This window comes from Budorcas taxicolor, chromosome 18, assembly GCF_023091745.1.
Source record: "Budorcas taxicolor isolate Tak-1 chromosome 18, Takin1.1, whole genome shotgun sequence".
Classification (NCBI taxonomy): Eukaryota; Metazoa; Chordata; class Mammalia; order Artiodactyla; family Bovidae; genus Budorcas; species Budorcas taxicolor.
Genome location: NC_068927.1, coordinates 23,395,999 through 23,412,735, shown reverse-complemented (window position 1 = coordinate 23,412,735; position 16,737 = coordinate 23,395,999). Strand labels below are relative to the sequence as shown.

Genomic DNA, 16,737 nt, shown 5'->3' with positions numbered 1-16,737 from the left:
TAAATACCAACAAATGCCATAATTATTGTTCCCGAACTTCAAATTTACCTTGGTGGACAAACAAATGGGGTACTGTTGGAAAGACTTTTTAATATGTTTTAAAGGTCAGACTGAAGTCTCTGTTCTTTAGCCAGAGGAGCTCAAGTCTATTAGCATGAAGGCAATTACATGGCAAGTCAGAAGAACACTAGTTCTAATTTACTCTAATTACCCCCAAGTTCACTTATAAATGTGATATTAATCTTAACAGAGTCTCCTACTTTCCACTTTCAGTGAGAAAAGAAACAGGTATAATGAACATCATCTTTCTCTTCAATTGTGTATGCTTAGCCTTCTTATTCCCTCTTACACCTTCAAAATTTTATGGTCTTAATTGCTGTGACTACAGAATGGACAAGTGAAGAACTCATCAAATGAATGGGTGTGGGAAAGGTCCAGTCTCTTTCTTCATTCACACTCTGTTTGACAAGTGCTGATTTGTTAGACTATCATTAGCTCGTTTGGATTGTAAACTCCAGAATCTCTTACTACTACTTTATTTAAAGAGAAACATCACTGACATAGAACATGCTGATGTTGACAGAGATATACGGAGAACTCATGCTTCTGAAATGCACATACCCATCCATATAATCATTTGCCCTCTGTTCTGCAGCAACTGCTTTCTCATCAGGTTTTCCCACTCTTTCCAAGAAGCACAATGCTGGGTCTGCTCGGATAGTGTTATACTTTTCATAACCTAGAGGGACCACCAATTTTGTAAGTAAAAAGAATAAAAAGAAGAAAAACATGTAAGTATTTCTCATATTTATGATGGGTGATGTTCCTGGACTAAAGGGACCATATATTAAAATGATACAGGTTAAACGTTTTCTAGAAATTATCACAAACATTACATGGTCTGACAATAAGTATATTTAGGAATCTAGATTAAATTTATCAGTTAAACTGAAAAAGAGGAAAAACTGATCACATGCAACAAATCTCACATAAAAACTCTTCCTGAGAGGGAATGTTACATGAGACAAGTCCGGGAGAAGCAGTTTATATATGCCACCCCACCCATAACAAAATGTAGTGATGGATGCACAGTTTGAGAGTGCGTGCTTTATATAGTGTGTTCAATGGGTATTACTGAAATAAAGCTGTAAGTGGAAATCAATAAATTAAGACATAGCTGACTTAACAGTACACAGAGATGAAGACTCTACCTATCTTACTTCTCACTTACCATGTTTAAAAACTCCAATAAGGAGTGACTTATCAGCATCAAAATCCCACCACTCAGCTGGAACTTCTGAGTGGTCTGGTTCTGGGACCCAAACATCAATGTCACTTAAAAAAAAGCATGATATGACTTTATGAGTTACTATAAACAAGTCTAAAAAGAGGCAAAATTTTACACAGCTTCTAAAAAGCATTGTGGTTTTTAACAAAAAGAGGATATAACTTTATTATTTCCCACAATTATCACCAATTAAAATTATATATATAATTTATAATTAAAATTGTAAAACTGCACAGTAACTACAAAGATATCATAAAATGAATTAATACTCTTAAGCACAACAGAAGAAGTAAGTTTCAAAAGGTTTACTTTATCCTTAAGGAATAATATTCTTTCCACTGATTTCCTTCAGATACAGACAAAAGGTTCTATCTGATTATGTCAGCAAACAATGTGGCCAAAATCATCTGGCTCAAATATTTTATTTTGTATATGAGGAGACTGAGCCCCTAAAAAAGCAAATCTAATTGCTCTACACTGTAAAACAAGTTATGTCTTTCTTAGACTGCTATTGCTAGGAATAGGAAATCAATCCTGAATATTCACTGGAAGGACTGATGCTGAAGCTGAAGCTCCAATATTTTGGCCCCCTGATGCGAAGAGCCCACTCATTAGAAAAGACCCTGATGCCAGGAAAGATTGAAGGCAGGAGGAGAAGGGGACGACAGAGGACAAGATGGTTGGATGGCATCACCGACTCAATGGACATGAGTTTGAGCAAGCTCTGGGAGATGGAAGGACAGGGAAGCCTGGCGTGCTGCAGTCCACGGGGTCGCAAAGAGCTGGACACAACTGAGTGACTGAACAGCAACAGCAACAATTGCTAGGAAGTCACACTGAAAAATGAAGCACTGCTTATAACTAGAGAAAAATGCAAGTTTTTGATTAATAATTTGATGAAACCACTCAAAGTGCTATTTTTATGCTGTTTATAATACCATGCCACAAAATGATAATATGATAAGTTAATAAAAACACAATGATAAAGCCATGATGCTCTGGTAATTTGGTGGTTTTCATTAATATAAAGCAACTATAGCACTTTTAATTTTATAAATATAACTTTCTTTTCTTTTATCACTTGAAATTATCATTTTCCCAGAAACATTCTGTGAGTAACACACCTCTAAAGTAATATATACCTCTAAAAAGGGAAAGATGCCATGCAGAAAACAACTGAAATGTTCACTTCTTTACCACAGCGATTCAAGCCACTGTCTCCTTCAGCCTAGCATAGAGTTAATAATGTTTGATAAGGATTAGCAAATATCACTAAGTTTTATATAAATATGTCATTCTTATATTGCATTCAACAGCCAAAGGGGCAGAGATTGAATAGGGCTTGCCTAGTAGCTCAGCTGGCAAGAATCTTCTTGCAATGCAGGAGACCCCAGTTTGATTCCCCGGTTGGGAAGGTCTCCTGGGGAAGGGATAGGCTACCCAGTCCAGTATTCTTGGGCTTCCCTAGTGGCTCAAAGGGTGAAGAATCCACCTGCAATACAGGAGACCTGAGTTCGATCCATGGGCCAGGAAGATTCTCTGGAGGAGGGCATGGCAACCCACTCCAGTATTTTTGCCTGGAGAATCCCCATGAACAGAAGAGCCTAGTAGGCTATACTCCAGTGGGTTGCAAAGAGTCGGACACGACTTAGTGATTAAGCACAGCATAATACCCCAGGGAATCAAAATTCTACTTGAGAATTTCTCTATGAAATTAATGAATTATCAGTTTTCAAAGAATCACAGACATGATTTAAAGATACAACACATAAAAAACCCCCACAAATTTAGTTGCATTTCATCTCTTCATCTTAGCATCATAAACTTTATAAATTAACAAAGGACTAGGGATGTAAGATATGAGGAGTTTCCTAGGTTGTGTGACAAAAGTTCATCTATAAGTTGGTTATCTCTGGGAACTCAAAATAAATTTTCATACAGATATAAAATAAGTGATCAGTGTTTCTGATCTGGTTCACAAGAACCTAATACTTAAGCACTAATATAGTTGAAATAAAAGACACTGACAATGAAAAAGAAAGAGTTATAAATTTAATAAGTAAATAAAACGTAAGGAAATCACTTTTTATTTTTCATGTTTTGCCAGGAGACTGAAAGACATTTTCCAGCATTCTAAAATGCACATCTCATTATATCTTATTTTGCTTAAAAACAGAAGTGTCACAATCACAGTATTTTTTAGTTTAGTGCAGAAAGAGGAAGAGAGGTTTTCCTATGATATGGCAAAAGCTGAAAAACAGATGAGAAAAAATACAGTTAAAGATGAGATTTAGTTTTGATTTCACTCCTGGTCAGGATTAATCAAAGCAGAAGCACAGAATGATAAAGGAAAAAGAGGAAAGAACACTGGAGACAGGATACCCAAAGGGGAATTATCAAGTGGGTCAGATACTGTATTTCCCTATACAAACCAGCAGGTGGCACTCTAAGCTCAAAACACTGTGACATCTGAGGTGGAAGGTTTTTTCCTTCTTTTAAAGAGTAAAGGAGGCTTCCCTGATAGCTCAGTTGGTAAAGAATCTGCCTGCAATGCAGGAGACTCCAGTTCAATTCCTGGGTTAGGAAGATCTGCTGGAGAAGGGAAAAACCTACCCACTCCAGTTTTCTGGCCTGGAGAACTCCATGGACTGTACAGTCCACGCAGCTCTGAAGAGTCGGACAGGACTGAGTTACTTTCACTTTACAGACTCCCTGAAGCTCAAACGGTAAAGAATCTGCCTGCGATACAGGGGACCAGGGTTCTAGGGTGGGAAGTTCCTCTGGAGAAGGGAATGGTAATCCACTCCAGTATTCTCGCCTGGAGAATTCCATGGGCAGAGAAGCCTGGTGGGCTACAGTCCGTGGGGTCACAGAGTCAGACACGACGGAGTGACTAGTAAAGGGCACTCCGTATATACCTCATGGTTTAAATGTGCCATGTGCATGTTAAGTGTTCATTAACTGCTGGGGAAAGGAATACAATAAGGTGCATATACTCCTGTTGTTAATGTCTGCAATCTCTTGCATAAAGCCTCTGACTTCCCCTGGCCAGATCATCCATTCAAAATAGATTTAAACAGTATTCACTAGGTGCTAACAATGGCAATAATAAGATAGACAGATCCCTGCCCTTTAGAAGAAGTATCTGCAAAACCTCTTCAATACCTGTGATGAGTGCTGTGACAAGGCACCCAGTTGAGAAGACAGGGAGGCTGATTTGATGTTGCCTGAGGAGTAAGAGAGGGAGAAGGCAGGAAAATGGGAAAGAGAATGTTTCCCCAAGAATGCAAAGGCCTGGAGGGAATGAGGGAGTATGTTGAGAGAGATAAGAATACCTTAAAATCCAAATAAAACCCCAAATGAGAAAACAGTGAAGGAGAGAATAATGAAAGAGGATAATTCAAAGATCACAGTTCCTAGGAAATCACAAGGGGGTTGATTTCAATTAGATCAAAGAAAAAGAGGAGCCAATCAGTCAACAACAAATTATATTTACTGATTGCTACTATTTCCCAGGTTCTTGGGGCTAGGAATATGATCACCAATAAGACAGATAGCAGATGTCACCTTCAGTCAGGTTAAACTGTACTGACAGGAGAAATACGATTCAAAAATAAATACAATTTTTAATACTAGTAGGCATCATGAATGAGATAAAATAAGGTTAAGTTATAGTCAGTGACCAGTGGGCTGCTCTAGCTAGAGCGGGCAGGGAAGGCCTATCTGCAGAGGTGAAACCTACGCTGAGACCTGCATGATGGGAGCAGGCCCTTCTGTGGAAAATGAGGGGAAAGAGTACTGCACTGGGAAACAGCACAGAATGAGCCTAACATGCTGGAAGAACATTGTGGATGAAGGACAGAGTGGAGGTAGAAGGCCCAGACTTACGTAGGATAAAGACCTATAGGATAGGTCTTTATTCTAAGAGAAATGAAAAGGTTCTAACAAGAGGAGTACCTTGGCCTGATTTTTGCTTTACAAAGATCACTCTGGTTTCTGTATCAAGGTACAACTGTAGAGAGGCAAAAGATGCAAAAATGGGAATTCCCTGGCAGTCCAGCAGTGGTTAGAACTCTGTGCTTCCACTGCAGGGGGCCTGGGTTCAATCCCTGGTTGGGGAACTAAGATCCTGCAAATCGTGGGGCTGTGCCAAAACAACAACAAAATCCAACTACTCTGGTGGTGCAGAGGTTAAAGCGTCTGCCTGCAATGTGGGAGACCTGGGTTCGATCCCTGGGTCGGGAAGATCCCCTGCAGAAGGAAATGGCAACCCACTCCAGTATTCTTGCCTGGAGAATCCCTTGGATGGAGGAGCTTGGTGGGCTACAGTCCCCGGGTCGCAAAGAGTCGGACACGACTGAGAGACTTCACTTTCACTTTCACTTGAAAAAGAAGAGGCAAAGAGACTCAATAAGGAGGCCATTGCAAAAGTCTAAACATAAGATAATGGTGGCTTGGACTAGGGAGTCAGCAGAGCAAAGAGAGAAAAAGTGCTCAGACTTCACATATACTTTGTCAAGCTAACAAGTCTTCCTGTAGGGTTTGAGGAGAAGAGAATGATCAAGAATAATACCAGAGCAACTGGGTGGTAGATCTACTAGGATGGAGAAGGCCCAAATGTGGGAGGGTGGGGAGGGAACAAAAGGAGACAGAAGATTTGGAAGATGCAGGGGAAGCCTGAGATGTTAATCAGATATTTCAAGTGGAAATGTTTGAGGCAGCTGCTTTAGACTTTGGAGCTGAGGGGAGGGGTCTGGAATGAATATGTAAAGATGACAGTCATCTGTGTATAGATCATATTTGACATGATGAGGCTGCATAAGTTCACCTAAGGAGAAAGAACAGGCAGGAAAGCAAGCTGAGGACACCGCTCTCGACCAACCCAACGTCTGGAGCTCTATCAGGAGCTGCTGTCGTTCAGTCTCTCAGCCACATCCGGCTCTTTGCGACCCTGTGAACTGTAGCCTGCCAGGCTCCTCTGTCCACGGGATTTTCCAGGCAAGAATACTGAAGTGGGTGGCCATTTCCGTCTCCACGGGATCGTCCTGACCCAGGGATCACACCAGCGTCTCCTGCATTAGCCGATGGATGCTTAAAAGCTGAGCCACCTGGGAAGCCTCTATTAGAAGAGTAAGAGCTAGCAAAGGAAAATAAAACGAGCAACGAGGGAAAAAGAACCACCAGGTGGGTGTAGCAGCATGGAAGTCTCCTGAAGACATCATTTCAAGAAGGGAGAAACAGAGTAAGTTCAGAGACATCTAAACTTCACACTGTAGGTTATTAGTGGCCTTACTAAAAATCATTTCATTCAGAGAGTGGAGATATAGCATTAATTGGAACAGGCTCAAGAGAAAATGCAAAGTAAAGAGGTGTAAGATTATCAACCCACACAGCTCTCTATTTTTGTGAAGGACAGCAGAGAAATGGATTAGAAGGATGTATGTATATTACAGTAGGTTTTTTGTTCTTTTTAAAGTAAATGATATTAATGAATGCATATATGCCAAGAGCATGATTCAGTAAAGAGTAGGGGAAATGATGATTCAGGAAACAAAGGTGTAAAATCTTTAAAAGGTAAGAGATGAGTTCCAAGCATAAGGGCTGCTCTTAGGAGGATGAGGAGGAGGATTTCTAGGGCATCCCGAGAGAAGGAATAAATAGCAGGACACATATGACAAGTAGAACTGAAGGTGGCTCTTGTCTGTTTCTATTTTCTTCATGAAATATATACCAAAGTCATTACTGGAGGGGATGCTAGTAGGATAGGAAGATGGTTTGAGGAGAGAGGTATGGAATGGTCCTCTTGAAGAACTGGTAAATGAACTTTCTGGTCATGTTGGTTAAACGGCTTATTTGTGTTTAATGATCATAAATTTGAAGTGAGTCATTTGGCAGAGTTTGTATGATTTTCTCCAGCAACATTCAACTGCCCAGATATAGGCAAAAAGGTAAATGGATTTTTAGGTTTACCATGAATTGGGGTTGTGTCAAGTATGTGTCAAGAACAGAGGGAAAAGCCAGCAAAGAATTTTATGAGTACAGTGCTGGACTACAGAATGCTTACATATAATGAGGAAAGTGGGGGGTGAAAGTGATGATGAATAGCAAGTGGTAACACGGGGACACCAACACCATGATGAAGCTAGAGAATTACAGTGTTAGGGCTTAGATATGGCAGTAAGAGCCCTGAAACTTAAGTTTCCTCCCTCTTACTACAAAGAGGGACTCGTGCATCCTCATGTGATCCATCCAATACTTGGTCTCTCAGATCCTTGACCTTTACATCATCTTTTTTTTCTCTCTACCACAGCCACACATGCACACAGTCATATACTTAATCTTACCATCACCAAGAGCAGCATTATCTCTTCAAGCTGAATTCCACCTGTCAGTTCCTTCCAACTCAATTAACTTGGGTACTTTTCACTATAATTCTCTAGCTTCATCATGATGTCCCCCATCTTACCACGTACTATCCATCATCACTTTCTTCCCCACTTTCCTCATTATAAATAAGCATTCTGTAGTCCAGCACTGTACTCACTGAAATTCTTTGCTGGCTTTTCCCTCTGTTCTACACACATGACACAACCCCAATTCATGGTAAACCTAAAAATCCACTTACCTTTTTGCCTATACCTAAGCAGTTGAACACTGCTGGAGAAAATCACACAAGCCCTGCCAAATGACTCACTTCAAACTTGTGATCATTAATCTCAAATGTGATTAAACACAAATAAGCTGTTTAACCACCATGACCAGAGAGGGCTTCCCTTGTGTCTCAGCCAGTAAAGAATCCACCTGCAATGTGGGAGACCTGGGTTTTATCCCTGGGTTGGGAAGATTCCCTGGAGAAGGGAAAGGCTACCCGTTCCAGTATTCTGGCCTGCAGACTTCCATGGACTGTACAGTTCATGGTGTTGCAGAGTCAGACACGACTGAGCGACTTTCACTTCACATGGTAGTAGCAAGCTACTACTACTGCTATTTTCACTCTTCTTATAATTTCTGGTGACAGAGCCAACAATGAGATTATTGATGAAAGGCAACAAATTGACGAGGATTACTCTAAATTTGGTAGATTTTCCTTTCTGTGAATTTCACTGAATAAAGAGCCACTTAATATACAATTTCCTAGTCATTTTACTTTTGCCTCATCATATTGCTAAAAACTAAATATAAACATGTTATTTACCTTGCATCAACTCCATCAAAAACTTTCTGACACTCATTTCCAATGACTTCTTGCTTTAGATAATACAGCATTCTTACACGAAGCAAAACTCTAAAAATGAAGGGAAAAAAAAAAAGACATTAATCATCATTAAAGAAAATTCATCCATGGGGTTAAAATTAAAAAAGAATTTGTATACAGAATTTTTATAATGAAATAATAATAATTACTTCTGATTAAATTAATCACATTACTACCATATATATACAATAGGTTTCTCCAAAATCTTCACAATCATCATTATTTAAGAGCCAAGAAAGATATAACGAGCTCACTTGGAGGTCAGTTTTCTCTCTCTGTTGATGAAAAGTGACACAAGAGGTACCATGATTTGCTGAAGGACACCTTGTAAGATTAAGATTAGGATTGGTCCTAGATCACACTGTCTCTGTACTCCAAATCAGCATGCTTTAAGATTGTTAAAATTCAAAAAAGTAAACTCTTGATGAGTTGTGTTAAAAATACCCTACTACCTACTTATTACAGTGGTGTTTTATATGTTTTTTGTAGCCTTCATCTTGAAGTAGTTGCTCAGGATTGTATTTTCGAAGCCATTCTGCTTTTTGTATATCAAATGAGCTTGTTTGAGTCTTTACTTTCTTCCCTTTTCTACCTCTTGGTACCGGGGCTGACAGGCCTGTTGAAATGAGGACAGGTGAAATCAGGGATAATTTGTATAAAGATTTTCAGTTTGAAACATTTTTATAATGCAAGCAACTTCTGGAGGCTTTCAGAGGTCTGTGGAGGCTATACAGAGATCTTTGAAATGTTAATGGTATCAATATTAACTCAATTACAAGATAAGTCAGTACAATGACTCCACACATATTAACACAATTTCTGCCAAACACCCAATTTAATATCTCTAATTAATCATTCTGATTACCTCTATATTCCAAAACATTTTTTTTCTAAATGTAAAAACTGAAAGATCAAACCTTTCCCTGTGCTTTACTTTTTGCTTCCTTAGTTACAAAAGTATAAGTTGTGGCTAAAAGATCTGTTTCACAAGAGTGTGTTTACTCTTCTTTCAAAATCATGGTATACTTGAAGTATCTTTTCAAATATTAATATTTAAAAACTTGTTTTTATAGCCTTTTTCCTACAATTACATTTTAGCAATTTGTTTTTAGTCTCTCATTCATGTTGGAGACTTTCCTCAGATGTCTGATACTCTTGGTGATTTGCTTATATTTAAGAATGAAAGGAAAACTGACTGGCCGTCTGAATGAATGGAGTTGACTGTGGACTCTTTGAAGGGTAATCTGGCTGGCTTTTTCCTGTCATTATCTTTAGGTTTTGCTCTGGTCAGATCAACCAAGGAAAATTTCTTAGTTTTCTTCCTTCAGTATGACACTGTCCATTATACATATTAATTCAATAGCCATTTGGTAAGTCCATGTTGCAAATCCCAATGAAATACACACCTTATTTTATTTTCTCTAGAGAATAAACATTCAGTCAGTCTTCATATCATGGGTACATGGAGCTGAAGAGGGTATTTATGGGTCTGATCTCCCCTTTAGACAATATTTAATCAAAGCCCCTGTCTTTTATACCCACTTTCAGAGGTCATGGATGTCACAAACTCTTGAAACTTTTGGATAATCTATTAAGCAAAATCAGCTGGTTGTTGCCCTTTCCTAATGTTGACCTAAGATTCAGTTCTCTCTGGTTGGTTAAGTTAGTTACCACTTATCTAACACTCCAAGATTCCAAAATTTGTTTCCCACCCTATCTACTTTTAAAGGTTTATTCGTATTTATTTTTAAATTATGGAATTAGGCATACACAAAAATAGATAGAATAATACGATGGAGCATCAGGTCCTATCTTCCAACTTCATTATCAATTCACAGCCAATTTTACTTCATCTATATTATGTTTGCTCCCGAACATCCAATACTGTTTTGAAATTAACTGAAGACAATAATCACCTTTAATAAATGTCTGCGTATCTTTTAACACATGTAAAATACTTCCTTAAAAAAATAATCACAATACCCTACAACATGTCAGCCCCAAGAAATGCAGTAATACTTAATATTTAGTATTCAAATTTATCATTATCTAATAAAAATAACAGAAAAATTTCCCCTGGGCTGCTGCTTTCAATCAGGATCCAAATAAGGCTCATACATTATGCCTGGCTGAGGACATTTCAATCTCTTTCAGATTACAGCAAGCTTTTCAATCTTGGCACTACTGTTATTTTGAGCTGCACAGTGTCTTACTGTGGGTGCTGCCTGTGCACTCATGGCCTCTACCCATTAGATGCCATTAACATCCTCAAAGTTGTAACAACCCAGAGTGAGAGCAAGACTGGGGCACAAAATCATGTCTGGTTGAGAACTACTGATTTAGATACCCTCTCCATTTCCTTCCCTTCTACTATTTAAGAAACTAAAATTTTTTACCTGTATACTTCATCAAGCTTAATGCCTTGAATTTTTTCCTCTTTATTGACATTTAAGTTGGGTTTTAAGGAAGAATGAAATTATATTTGTGTAATATACACAATCGTCCATCTTTACCAGAAATCAGCTCTTCACATTAATAATTTCATTCCCTCTTATTGAGATAGAACCCCAATGACCACCCCAAATCTAAACCACGTGCTTTCTGTTGTTCTTGATTTCAGTTCCTGGTTTATTTCCTTCACAGTATTCATCATAATCTAAAAGTATTTAGGTAATTTCATCTTATTGGGCTCCAAAATCACTGAGAATGGTAATTGCAGCCAAAAAATCAAAAGACACTTGCTCCTTGGAAGAAAAGCTATGGCAAACCTAGATAGCACATTAAAAAGCAGAGATCACTTTGCTCACAAAGGTCCATATAGTCTAACTCTGCCTAACCAGAATGTAAGGTTCATGAGCTCAGGGATCTTGTCTGTGTTGTTCCTTCTCATTTTCCCAGTACTTTGGAAAGAAGCACATGACAGGTGCTTTGACAGGTATTTGTTGATTAAAGGGAACAAAACTGTAACACAAATTTAAGGGCTACAGTCCATGGGGTCACTAAGAGTCAGACACGACTGAGGGACTTCCCTTTCACTTTTCACTTTCATGCATTGGAGAAGGAAATGGCAACTCACTCCAGTGTTCTTGCCTGGAGAATCCCAGGGATGGGGAAGCCTGGTAGGCTGCCGTCTATGGGGTCGCACAGAGTCGGACACGACTGAAGCAACTTAGCAGCAGCAGCATCTTTTTTATCTTTATAGAAAATTGAGTTATTTTATGCAAAAAAGAATGTTCTGTTACAAAGATTACAAAGAAAAATTTCCAGCCCTTTGATAAGACTGTAAGTTGGCATAGCCACATTTGATGGCAAATCAAAATATCAAAAAAAATTTAAATGGGTATCACTGTTTTCCAAATTTTAACGTACATACTAATTGCTGAGGACCTTGTTAAAATGTAGATTCTGATGCAGTAAGTCTGTGGTCTAAGATTCTGCATTTCTAAAAAGCTCCCGGGAAAGGCTCACAGACCACATTTTAGATGCTAAGGATGTATATGCTGTAATTCAACAATTCCATTTCTTGAAAGATTTGTTCCTGTGCACAATGAGCAATTTACAGGGATCTTCAATGATACCTGTTTTTTAGTGAAAGATTTGTTCCTGTGCACTTTAGTGAAAGATTTGAAAGATTTGTTCCTGTGCACAATGAGCAATTTACAGGGATCTTCAATGATACCTGTTTTTCAACTGTCTAAAACTGGAAATGTCTTAAACGTCCATCATTAAAGGAGATGTTAAATGAATTAAGAAGTATCCATACTATGGACTACTAAGCAGGAGTTTAAAAGATAAAATAGATCTACATGGATACAGATGGACAGCTTCTAAGAAATACTATTGGGTCAACAACTTGTAAACCAATACATGTTTGATAGCAATATATAAAACTCAGACTAGTCTTTTCCAACTTGGAACTTGTATTGAGAGGGAAGGTTAAGAGTTCTTTACCATTATCTGAAATACTTCAGTATTTTATAGGGTACTATGTTAAGTGCTAGTTATACAACTGGAGCTGAATTTAAAAAGGAAATAAAGTATGCTCCTACCTAGATGATTCTGTAGCTCTCGTGTCTGCCCGTCTTCAGTTGGAGTAATGAGATCCCATATGAAGCCTTTAATTTTCTCATCTCCTCGGTAGTGAACAAGGCAATATGCTAAGAGGGCTCGGCAAATTATTTCTACATCGTGCTCATTTAGCTGCCTTTTAAAACGGCCATGAGACAGAATCTCTCTCCATCGGCCCCATCTATTTAAAAAAAGGTATATTTACATTAATATTGGATGAAATCCTAGAGAAAAACGTAACTCATGGATAAAAGGCCTGAAAACTGCAAAAAACACATCTTGTCATTAACAGGATTTACCTAAGAAAGTTTTTTTGTCCTCATTGAATAAAATGCAGAATCATGGTAATTTCTAGTATATTTTATTCAATAATGGATAACAAAATTATCCATTTTGTTACTGAATATGCAAATCTGAGAACAATAAGGAGTTTGACATTAGTAATACATTTATAATTTTAAAATTTAAGGTATCTCATCATTCTATTAAATATGTTAAATATATAAATACATGATACTTTAAAAATAATTTTATTGATTCTAACAAGACAAAAAGTATACTAGAATATAGTATATGTTTCCTATAATTTATATACCAGACTACTAACAGTAAACATTAAAAATAGTATTTTACCCATAAACTAGCAGATTTTTCTCTACTCTAAAGCATTCAGTTCTTCCATAGCCATTCGAACGCTCACAGGGTCTCCGAAGTTTGGGCTTTTCATCTCCTTCACTTTCGGGTTCAGACAATTCAGCTAACTCATCTTTTGTGGCACTGAAGGGTCTTGTTTGCTTCCTAATTCTTGGAGTGTCAATAACCAAGCTGTTCTGTAAAATTTAACAGCTATTACTTGAAGGTCCTTTTACTATTTTGCTTGTAACAATATTTTACATTTTTACCTTTCAAGCTGTACAAACAACAAAATAATTACATAAAGCCAGAAGAAAGAAAATACTAACATTCCATTGACCTACCAAATCAACTTAAAATTTTTAGTATTTTTTTAAAATCCTTATTACCATTTGTCATAAATTCATATTACAATCATAAGATACAAAGAATTTGGTATATTACTTTATTATTAATCTGAAAATTATTATACTGTGCTTCTACAACAACCATAAACTATATTTTAAACTGAATTTATGAATCATAATCATTTACCTAATTAATTCATAATTTAATTTAGATTGTCTTCAATTTTTAAAATATACAATGTTAAAGTAAATCTTCGTACTTTATCCTAAAGATAAGTCCAAAGAAGTGGAATATCCAGAAATACAAATTTGGTCAAAGGGTACACTTTTTTTAATGGATCTGGAATCATGTTTCCGTGTGTTCCAAAAGACTCATACTAATCCGCACGCTGCAGTCCATGGGGTCTCAAGGAGTTGGACACGACTGAGTGACTGAAGTGAACTGAATATACAACAAGCAAGGCAGTAAGTGTATGAACCTCACTACGTTCAATACACTTTAATTCATTCAAAACAACTTAAGTTGACAAACTTTTACCTTTATTGAACAATTTCTCTAAGTTAGGCACTATGTTATGGGCTGCAGGCGTAGCTGTGACTAAGACAGTTTTCTGCTCAGGAGAAACTGATAGTCTTGAGGATCAGACTAATGTGTAAACAAATGCTTTTTCAGGACACAATACGTTATGATATAGGATGGGTAAAAAAAACTCAGAATGATTTACAAAGTAGTGATTCTTGAAAGAGATTTTCAAGAATGAGAAGTAGTTTGCTAGGCATCCAAGAAAGAGATGGCATTATAAGTGACGATAAGAGCAATGGACCTGAAGAGGTATTCTCTGGTGAAGTCCTAGAGCAGGAGAGGGTAAAGGGAGGGGGGAAGCAGAGCAGGCAGGTTCTGCTATCCCACAGTAAGTTATGTAAAACAGGGCACTGAATAACGGGTTACAGAATGTTAGTGTGTCATTACTCATGACACTAACCTTCTCTATTACGTTCTTCGACTGCAAACTTACTAGTTTTCCTTGTGTAATTAATAAATATTTTGCCATTACATAATTTTTTGTCATATATTTGAATATGCCAATTATTTCCTTTGTGATTTCTAATTCAGAATGTTTTCCCATCAAATATTTGATAAAATAGAAATCAGATTTCCTATTTTTCATCTTTGTTTCAAAAATACATTTACCACAAATTGGAGTTTACTTGGTATAGAGCATATTATTAAAATGCTTCACCAATGCTAACTGAATATTCTAATCATGATTTTTACATAATTCCTTTTCCTCTAATGCTACTTATTTACATCCTATAAATTGATTTTCTCCTGTTCTTATTCTATTCTTTGCTCTCTATATATTTCTTTCAACATCTTAATTCCTTTATTATATGTTAATATACTTTTACATTTTAAACATATATACCCATCTGTCTTCATGATACTTCTTGCTGGAAAACATAAAAAACTTTAAACAATGTATAAATCAGAAAACATAACTGCACAAGTGTTAAATGACTATGCTGTTTAGTCGCTAAGTCATGTCCAACTCTTTGCAACCCTGTGAACTGTAGCCCACCAGACTCCTCAGTCCATGGGATTTCCCAGGCAAGAATACTGGAGTGGGTTGCCATTTCCTTCTCCAGAGGATCTTTCCAACCCATGGATTGCCTGTGTCTTCTGCACTGGAGGGCAAGTTCTTTACTATGGACCATCTACATGCTTATATATATTTATTTATAAAATCTTTACTCTATATGATTATCTATAAGGTACTATATTGATTTAAGCCATATCTATCATTTCTGACCTAAGCTGTCACCACTCTCAACAACTCCCTATGTTCTGACACAAAGCCATTTCTATTTCTGGAACACACTAAGCTTATTTCAACCAGTGGCTCACTGCTATTCCCTCCACCTTGCAATTTTATTTCTCATGTCTTTACATTGCTGCCTTGTTCTCATCATTCAAGTCTCAGGCCAGATGTCCCCTCAGAGTGATCTCCCTTGACCACTTTACCTAATGCTACCTCCATTCCTTCAGGAATTCTCTACCATCTTATGATCTCAGAAATTATCTTATGTATTTGTTTACACACCGACCAGAATTTATAGGCCCTAGTAAAGCAGTGGTCCATCGGTCTCATTCCTTTTAGTCATAGCACAGGAATGGTACTTACTTTACAGTGTGCTCTAGCTGGAGCCAGCACAAATACACAAGTGTCTGTGTATTCTTTTTACCATTATATACTTTTGAAAAATCATAAGCCAAGATCACACTGTAAGTACTGTTCTCTCTGACTCTTTGGTTAACTATCTTATCTTAGGGGCTTTCCAGGTGGCTCAGTGGTAAAGAATCCACCTACAATGCAGGAGATGTGGGCTTGATCCCTGGGTGGGGAAGATCCCATGGAGGCTGAAATGGCCACCCACTCCAGTATTCTTGCCAGGGAAATCCCACAGACAGAGGGGCCTGGTGGAAAGAGTTGGACATGACTTAGTGACTAAAACATCCTGTTTCAGAGCTCTAAGTGAGCATTTAGGGATTCACATGATGATTTTTACTTACTGCATTAGATAATATAAAAGTACTGATTAGTTGTGAAGGCAATGGCAACCCACTCCAGTACTCTTGCCGGGAAGGTCCCATGGATGGAGGAGCCTGGTAGGCTGCAGTCCACGGGATCGCTAGGAGTCAGACACGACTTCACATTCACTTTCATGCATAGGAGAGGGAAATGGCAACCCACTCCAGTGTTCTTGCCTGGAGAATCCCAGGGACGGGGGAGTCGGGTGGGCGGCCGTCTATGGGGTCGCACAGAGTCGGACACTACTGAAGCGACTTAGCCGCAGCAGCAGCAGCAGATTAGTTTCTAATTTTTTTCTAAAATGAACAATGCAGCAATGTACATCACTGTACCACATTATCATTAAACGTGATTATTGCCGAGTCAGATTCCTAAGAGTTGATTTAATATTCTTGAATATTTATTATTTCAGAGGAATTTTTATATTTTGTTTGGTTATATGAATAAATTGTTAACATTTTTGATTGGGATTGCATTTCTATGTTTAAACTCATTTAAAATGTTTAAAATGTATAATTTTTCTAATTGACAAATCTTACAATTCAGTTTGGTAAC

General features: G+C 37.7%; 1 protein-coding gene across 1 annotated transcript in view; it reads right to left on the bottom strand.

Annotated features, from left to right (window-relative positions):
• CHD9 (chromodomain helicase DNA binding protein 9) overlaps nt 1–16,737 on the bottom strand; it is a 127,636-nt gene that overhangs the window by 23,759 nt on the left and 87,140 nt on the right. Inside the window, exons 20-25 of the mRNA XM_052655339.1 lie at nt 13,245–13,441; nt 12,593–12,792; nt 9,000–9,159; nt 8,484–8,573; nt 1,232–1,335; nt 622–739 (exon numbers count right to left, since the gene is read on the bottom strand). Coding sequence (XP_052511299.1) covers nt 622–739; nt 1,232–1,335; nt 8,484–8,573; nt 9,000–9,159; nt 12,593–12,792; nt 13,245–13,441 — 869 coding nt within the window. The remainder of the gene's footprint in view (nt 1–621; nt 740–1,231; nt 1,336–8,483; nt 8,574–8,999; nt 9,160–12,592; nt 12,793–13,244; nt 13,442–16,737) is intronic.